General features: G+C 45.4%; 1 protein-coding gene across 1 annotated transcript; it reads left to right on the top strand.

The window, feature by feature from the left end:
• Nucleotides 1-3,839: 3,839 nt before the first annotated feature.
• Nucleotides 3,840-6,515, top strand: LOC311034229 (phosphofurin acidic cluster sorting protein 2-like; the record flags this gene model as incomplete). The annotated part of the gene is made up of 1 exon (XM_084042048.1): nt 3,840-6,515. One exon carries the CDS (start codon nt 3,840-3,842, stop codon nt 6,513-6,515), a length of 2,676 nt encoding a protein of 891 aa, XP_083898174.1.
• Nucleotides 6,516-8,922: the final 2,407 nt, after the last annotated feature.

The following is an 8,922-nucleotide window of genomic DNA, read 5'->3' as shown; positions in this document are numbered from 1 at the left end:
GGCAAGTAACTCCAAAGGTGGGCAAGCATTCAAAAATATTTTCTCCATTGACTAATTGATAATTTAAAACATGCTCCTCAATGACTTATATTGTACAGTGAAGAAGCTCAGGAGGAGCTCTTTTAGCCTGTAAACAAACTAAAACAAAGCTGACCAAACCCAGTACTATTTATTTTTAAATTCAAATGTCAACTTCCTATTGATGAATTTGAATTGAAGACCCAGACTGGATCCGACGATCTAGATCAGAATCTTATAAAGTAAAACCAATAGGAAGTTGACATTTGTATTTTAAATAAAAGTACAGAGTTTTGTGTTCTATATACTGTCAGAATCAGCTTTGTCCGCGTTCGTTTACGGGCATAAAAGAGCCTCCAGAGTTGTTTTACCGTACAATATAAGTCAATGAGTAGCATATTTTCAATGATCAATTTCTTGTCAATGGAGAAATTATTTTGAATTTCTTGCCCACCTTTGGAGTTACAGTACATCATGGCAAGGTAACTACACAACCAAAACCTCTACCAAAGTGGTCTTGCCCTTTAAGTGGAATTTGGAGGTATTTAACTATTTCCAGTTTTCAACTTCTTCTCCACTACATCTCAGAGGCAAATATTGTACTTTTTACTCCACTACTATTATTTGAGAACTTTAGTTACTAATGACTTTGTAGATTTTTAATATTATTACAAAACATGCATTAACCACTTCAGCCCTATGCATACTTAGGCGATTTGAAAATAGCCCATCTACAAGCTCAGCTGTGAGCTTGTAGATCTGCTATTTTCAAAGCATTTTTAACATTTGGAAACTTTTCAGTACTAAGTATTTGAATGTGAATACTTTTTGTACTCAAGTACAGTTTGAATACCGGACTTTTATTTGTAACAGAGTATTTCCACATTGTGGCATTGGTACTTCTACTTAAGTACTTCTTCCACCACTGCTAGTTACACAAGGTAGCAACAGGAATGCAGTCGGCAGGTCCTTTGCGAGTCACCTGGTGTTCAGGGCCCATCCAAAGTCCTCCTGTTTGAACCAACTCAAGGCAAGAAGCGATACAGTAGGCAGGAGACCCTCTTATGTCGGGGTAAAAAGGACAACGGAGCAGAGAAGACCAGTGAGCTGGCCAGTCTCATGGCAGAGTGTGGACAGGGTTGCCAGATCTGCTTATTATAATTTCCCTGCAAGATTTGATTTGAAAATAGCCGATCTACAAGCTCACAGCGCGTCGCATCGCGGCGCGTTGTGAGCTTGTAGATCTGCTATTGTCAAATAGCTGATGTATATGTTAAAGTGCTCATGTGGCCCATAGTCGCTTCTTTTGGGCTGGTTTTCCTAGACCTGCTTTGCTTGTTTCTCTCACAGAATCTGGCAACACTGAGTGTGGAGCATCCTTTTGGAAGCCGAGGCTGAGACTGACCAAGTATTAGTAGTAAGTCTCAGTAATGACTTTACTGGTGCGCGCTTTGTCATTGTGTCCATCTCTTCTCCAGGTCGTCCACGGTCTCTCTATTCTACCTCTTTTCACAGGCCTTGGACGACTCTTGAATCTCACCTCGGAGACGAAATTCTGCCTCTCTCTGATATTAAATTCTGGTCTGCTAGAGCACTGGTTCTCAAAGTGGTCCTTGAGGTCCTTGAGTGTGTACACATTTGTACATGCTCAGAGTCAAATGAACACTGAGAATTTTACAGTGTAGACTGGGGTCACAGAGATAAAGAAACGTGTATCTGACGGTGGTCAGTGGGCCTAATGCTTATCAAACTGGATGGTTCTCAAAATTACAAAAAGGGTTGAGAACCACTGTGCTAGAGGTTGAGAGGTCCACCTCCTCCGTCAACTCCTTTCCCAGAATGGAATGACCTGCTCCTCTAGGTCATGATTCTCCCAGTCATGATCCTCCCAGTAGGACTCTTCCTCCTCCTCCTCCTCCTCCCAGCAGAACGACTCCTCCTCCTCCTCAGGATAGGGGTCAAAGGTCATCAGGTTCTGGTACACCGATGGAGGCTGGTACAAGAGCTCACCACTGGCCACGGGCCGCTGGGACAGGTCTGAACCACAAGACACGCCGAAGTAGTCTGGAAACGGCACCTGAGAGTTTCCGTCTTGGTCCATTTCCTCTTGGATGTCCTGCACCATGTTACTGATGAGAACGGAGCGACGCAGGTCGGGGTCTGCCCGCTTGTTGCGCTGATGCAGCTTGACCAGCGACGTGTGCAGCAGCGACTGCCGCTGGACGCTGTAATTAGACGGACGGCCATCATCCATCCCAGACAAGTCACGTGTGTCACGGAACGTCCGTGTAATGCCTGTGTCGTCCATATCACCCTTTATTAGAACAATCTATTGCCCTTTGGCTATTAAAAGAAATATTCACAATCCTCTGACTTTGTTTTCTTCCCTTCCTACACTCTTTCCCAGCAGCACAAGCATTTATATTGGCCGTGGTGACATGGTCAATGTCTCCAAATATGGAAATATACGACTCAGAGTGCACCTTGTTTACCATACGTGCATCCTAGCAACAATTGTTAGTGAGGCTAGTTTTTGCGTTCTAATCACTAGTGCGGTACCCATTATCAGGGTACTTGAAGGCCAGTCTATGACAGTCATCTATGCACTATGACATCAGTCATGTCCATATTTGGGCATAAAGAGACACAAAGATAAAGATTCCTGGAATTCATCACCGGCTTACTCAGGAATTTATGTATGTGTCTGTGTCTCATATATGGAGTTCCGTGTCAGGCATGCCCAAATATGGTGTCTAAGGCCAGTCTATGACGTCATATTGATGACATCGGCATACTCCATATGGCGATTTACGGTTTTATAGATTTACTTTGTAGATCCGCTGATCCAACTGACTTCCCAGTTGGGGCATTACGTCCTCGGGTCCTCGCTGACACGCACGCCGAGTCTGTCAGTCCCATATATGGGCATGCAGCATATCGGTCGGATCGGTGATTCTGGACAAACAGATCTCCATATAGTATGCCTACCTATCTTTGGGCGTATCAGTCAGATCGGCAGTCCTGAACAACCGCCTATCCGACCGACTCGACACCCGGTACGGCACTGCCTCAGGTCATCTGTGGCAAATTTGAATCGTTTGGTTGAACTGTTCTCGAGATACGTGAACTACAGACGCACACACAGACGGACGGACAGAGACATTTGTAGTAGGATACTAGTGCAGTATTAGTTTTCAGCTGGTACTAGGTACGCTACTATGATGTCATTACCCAGTGTCAGAGTACTTAGTTGCAAAACACGTTATCAGAGTACTTGGAGGCCAATCTATGACATCAGTACTTCAGGGATGTCCTGTGGATGACACACCAACTTGGGAGAGTATTTCAGCCAATCAGCTTGGGAAAGTTCAGGGATCTCCATATAGGGCATAAAAGGGACATGCACGCACGCACTTACACACGCACACACTCACAAAGTAGTATGAATGTTTGAGAGGATTTCACGTTAGATCGCCATGCAAGATGTTTGAGTGAGCGACCTCATGTACTCCATATTCTGACATAATGGTCAACCCGGAGCTCCATATATGGTCATGGTTGACGTGGAGCTCCATATGGAGCCACCTGAATCGTTTGAATCTGACATCATACTGACACAGTTAGATTAGATCAAATACAACATATTTGGGCGCAGCTGTAGTGAGAACCATATACGGTCATGTCATCGTGACATCAGTTGACACAGTAAAAAAAGGACAAGTGCAGTCACTCTCCTCATCAGTTACGGATAGAGAGAGGGAGGTAGCTCCTGCACCGATAGTTACTTAGCTCAAGCTCCCTCCAGGCAGTTAGTTGAGGTGATGATGGCGGCGGCTGCTGTAGATAGACCAGGCATTCGGTCCGGTTTCCTGAACCCAAGCAGCGGTGCACCGATCACCCTCCCGACAGGAGCGGTCACCGGGGCTGGTGTCCTGGGTTCGAGCTCTGGCACGGCGCCTGTGCCTATGAACATCATCGCAACCTGGGAGTTAGACCGATCATCCCCAAGCTGTGTTCCAAGGCTTTGCAGTCTCACGTTGAAGAAACTCGTTGTCCTGAAAGAAATGGATAAAGAACTCAACTCCCTGTCTATAGCTGTGAAAATACAGGGTTACAAAAGGCTCCTGAGATCACATGAGTATGTTCTCCCACCTAGTGGCCCAATGGAGACTGATCTGGAGCTTCACCTCTCCTTACAATATCCCCATTTTCTGAAGAGGGCCAACCGACTCCAGATCATGCTGCAGCGAAGAAAGCGTTACAAGCACCACACCATCCTGGGCTACAAGACTTTGGCTGAAGGAGTCATTAATATGACAGATGTGATGCAACACCCGACAGACAGAGAACACATTGATCTATATAGCAGGGTGAAGGATCCGCCAGTGCGTGTGGCGGAGATAACTGTGTGCTCTCTGTCCAGCCAGCCCATCGACCATGAGGACAGTAGCGGCCGGGCCAGACGTAAGACCAAAACCGTAGATCGCCCCCCTTACATGTCTACCTGTTCAGAGGAAGATGATGACAGTTATATGTCAGAGCAGGAAGCCAGTGATCTATATGATGATTTGGTCAGGAAAAGAGTGAGAAGGAAAATGAGCCGTACCACTCCTATGTCCAGGCACCCAAACTTCAAGCAGAAGTTTGTGGCCTTGCTGAAGAAGTTCAAGGTAACTGACGGGGTCCTGGACTTGGACCCGGTAAACCAGACTCAGGAGGTGGAGGAGGACCTGGATTTGTTGTACCACAGCCTGGAGGCATACAACCAGAGCGATAGTGGATCAGAGATGGAGGACAATGAGAGTATCATCAGCATGCCCAGGCCACAACTCAAGCCGTTTTTTGAAGCGATGTCCCACTCCAGCTCCCATACAGAGATTGGACGTGCACACAGCCAAAAGATCCAAGAAAGACAACGGTCCTTCCCTAGTGGAGAGTTTCTGTCTGTTGACAAATTTAAAGTGCAAGGGGACAATTATCAAGATGACAGAGTTGTAGACACACCTGTTGTGGAGACGGAGATGGATGATGTTGGTACGGTGTCCGAGGAGGTGAGCAGCAGCTGGGATGTCATTACCGAACTGCTGGCCGACACCACAGTGGGCACACTCAAGACAGAGTCCCAAAACCCCATGTGTCCCAGCAAAGTGGAGAACAAGTTTCAGCGATTGCCCCACAGCACATCCAGCAGCAGTGTGGACAGCGCGTGCTCTTCAGACTCCAGAGCACAGGTTCCCAGGATGTCTGTATACGACCAGCTGAATCAGATCCTCATCTCTGATGAGTGCTTGCCAGAGAGTATCATCCTCGTCAACACCATGGAATGGCAAGGACAGTATGTAGCGGAGGTGCTCCATGAACAGGAACAGCCCATCGTATCCACCTGCTCTGCTGCCGATGTGCAGGCTGCTTTCAACACTATTGTCACCCGCATCCAGAGATTCTGTAACTGCCATGTGGAGGCCCTGCCCACCATCAAGGTGGCGGTGGTGGGGGACCAGAGCTACCTGAGCACCATCCTGAGGTTTTTCGTGGAGCAGCTGGCCAACAAGACACCTGACTGGCTCAGCTACATCGTCTTCCTGGTCATCCCGATTGGTTCTAACCCCTTGGCAAAGTACATGGCCTCATTTGACAGCAGATTCAACAGCATCTTCATGGACACAGCATGGAGGGAGCTGTTCCGTAGGACGGACCGGCCCACCTCAGTTAACATTGATGTAGCAGGGCGAGTTGTTGAGTATCTGGCTGGCGCCAACTTGTCCCACCATTTCCCCATCTCAGAAGCCATGCTCACCTACAAACAGAAGAGCCATGATGATGACTCCTGTCAGGAATTTGTGCCATTTATTGATGCTGTGATGGTTGGTATTGTGGAGCACAGCCTCTCAACCTCAGTGGACTCGGACGATGCCATGGGGGGCAGTAGCACCGGTATCCTGCCGTCACCAACCCCACCATTGGCTGGTAAAGAGATAGGGAGTCCACCTTCTCAGTCCCCTTCTATCTCCACCGGCCTCTCTGGACCCGGTTGTCCATGCACCGGTGGTGAGGTGATGGGGCTCCAGGTGGACTACTGGATGTGGCAGGGCCCTGAGAAGAAGAAGGAGGGAGAGAAGAGAGACGTGCGGAAAAACACCCTGAAGGGAAACTTCCGCTCTCTCCAAGTCAGCCGAGTGTCCTGCGCCGGCGCCGGCGCCGGCACCGGCTGTGGCGAACTCCCCCCTCCCAGCATGGCTATGACTGTGGTCACCAAGAACAAGAAAGTGATTTTCCTCAGCAAGAAGCTCAAGGAGAAAGAGCTGAACTCTAAGAGCCAAGTGATCGATGGCATTAGCAGGTTGGTCTGCACAGCCAAGCATCAGCACACCATGTTGAGAGTGATTATCGACGGAGTTGAGTGGAACGACGTCAAGTTTTTCCAGCTAGCCGCCCAGTGGCCGACACATGTCAAGCATTTCCCCGTGGGAGTCTTCGGTTACACTAAACCCATGTGACCACTGCCACCGCAGGGGGTTCAGCAGCTGAATTCCCTATTTTGTAAGAGTTACTCCGCTGCCGCCTCGAATATGTGTTGAAGTTTGTCCAGTCAATTTTGCCACATTTTGGTCAAGGCGTTTTATTATTTCAGTTTTATAGGCAATGGAGAAGCATGATGCTGATGTGCAGCATGGTGCACAAGTGTGAGACCATTTTTTCAACCCCAGATTTCCTTTTCTTTTTTTGAGTGATGACAACCAAAACCAAATAATTCTACATGTGTGTACTCATATGTAAGATGTAACAATAATAAAAATCACACCCTGTGTGAAGAGAGTGGTGCCTTTGATGAGCCCCGTATTGATGTTGTCATCAATGTTTGTTTATTGGTCATACATACGGACGGACACACAGACAAAGTCAGATATAGGAGTGGTTGGCACCACTCAAAAATCTTGAATCTTGGTTGTTTCGATTACTATGACCACAGGAAGCATCATCACATGTTTGTAACAATTAAACAGGTTAAAATATCAGCTTACATTTTATAGTTTTATTATTTAGTATTTTTGTTTCATCAATTCAATCCTGCTGTATCCTGTATGCCATGGGTTCTCTCTCCTGCTTGGATCAATTTGGTATCCCAAACTGAAAAGGAATGTTCTGCTCACTAAATAGCTGGAGAAACAGGGAGACCCCTGTTACTGAACACTCAATGATTACCACCAGAATATAGATCTATTTAACACATATTTAAACAAATAACTAGCCTAAATAAATGAATGAGTAAATGAATCACTTACAGCACCTTTAAAGGTCAATTATTTTGTTGTTTTTGGAAAATCGAGGTAGCTGATCTTTAACTCCCTACTCCCACTATGAATTGAGTACTTGTTTCCCCAATGGAAACAAGCCAATGGCTTTCTTGGGTTTTTTAATTCCTATTAGCTGACCTTGTATTGAACTGTACTTCCATGTGCTTTTTGTCTGCACACTTCTAATAAAGTATTCAATCAATCAATCAATCAATCAATCAATCAATCAATCAGGCAGTTGGAGAGGGAGGGGGAGAGAGAGAGAGAGAGAGAGAGAGAGAGAGAGAGAGAGAGAGAGAGAGAGAGAGAGAGAGAGAGAGAGAGAGAGAGAGAGAGAGAGAGAGAGAGAGAGAGAGAGAGAGAGAGAGAGAGAGAGAGAGAGAGAGAGAGAGAGAGAGAGAGAGAGAGAGAGAGAGAGAGAGAGTGAGTGAGTGAGTGAGTGAGTGAGTGAGTGAGTGAGTGAGTGAGTGAGTGTGTGTGTGTGTGTGTGCCACTGCAAAATTAAATAATAATTAAATAATATACATACACGTAATACCTGTAAACCATTATGTATTCAAATGTTCAAATGTATTTCTATTCGCAGCCCATTGAAAACAGATTATGTGGCGCCATCGTCTGGTCACTGGTGACACTGAGAACAACAAGCAAATGCGCGTTTACATGATGGGTATTAGGAAGTAGTAGGCTAATTATTATTGCGTCCGTTTCATCTTTATTCATGTTTAGACTCTATCACTAGAGGATGTCTTGATTCTCTTCGGGACCCACTGGCTAATCCGTGTCTCCTTGATTTAACTCTAATCCAGTGGTGTAAAGTAACTAAGTACATTTACTCAAGTAGGCCTACTGTTCTTAAGTACAATTTTGACGTATTTTTTCTTTACTTGATTATTTCCAATTTTCAGTACTTATACCCTTCACTACATATCAGAGGCAAATATTGTACTTTTAAACTCAACTACAATTATTTGAAAACTTTTAGTTATTTTGTAAATTTAGATTATTATTACAAAACACTTCAGACCTATTTCGGCCATTTGAAAATAGCCGATCTACAAGCTCACAATGCATTGTAATGCATTGAGAGCCATTTTAAAAACATTTTTATACATTTGAAAACTTGTGAAATGGGACCTTGCATAATGAGTACTTTCTACTTTTGGTAGCCTACGTACATTTTGATACCGATACTTTTGCACTTCTAAGTATTGATACTTTTACTTAAGTACAACATGTGAGTACCTTCCTCCATTGCTTGGATCAAGACTAGATGTATTTCATCGACTACGAAAGTAAAAGTCAGACTCCATAAAATACATATGATAGTCTTGATCCAAGGCTACAGCCCAGTCCAAAATAGGCTATTTAACAACATTCAGTCAGTGGCGAAGAACCAATGGGAAAACTAAACATAGCCGAATGTGACCTATAGTGTCTTTTCTCCCCTCCCCCCCTTTCCCCTCATCGATATTTATTATGATCATTAGGATTCAAGCGACAACTAGCCTCATTGTGGCAGCGGCCGTTGCTAGGATACAGGTTGCCCAAATAAACGTGCGCTCTGATCTATGGCTCTGTTTGTATTTCCATATTTGGAGAATTGACG

Source organism: Gymnoscopelus microlampas (assembly GCF_963454915.1).
Source record: "Gymnoscopelus microlampas genome assembly, chromosome: 18".
NCBI lineage: Eukaryota > Metazoa > Chordata > Actinopteri > Myctophiformes > Myctophidae > Gymnoscopelus > Gymnoscopelus microlampas.
Note: the sequence above shows the minus strand (reverse complement) of the source record. Positions and strands in the feature narration are given on the sequence as shown.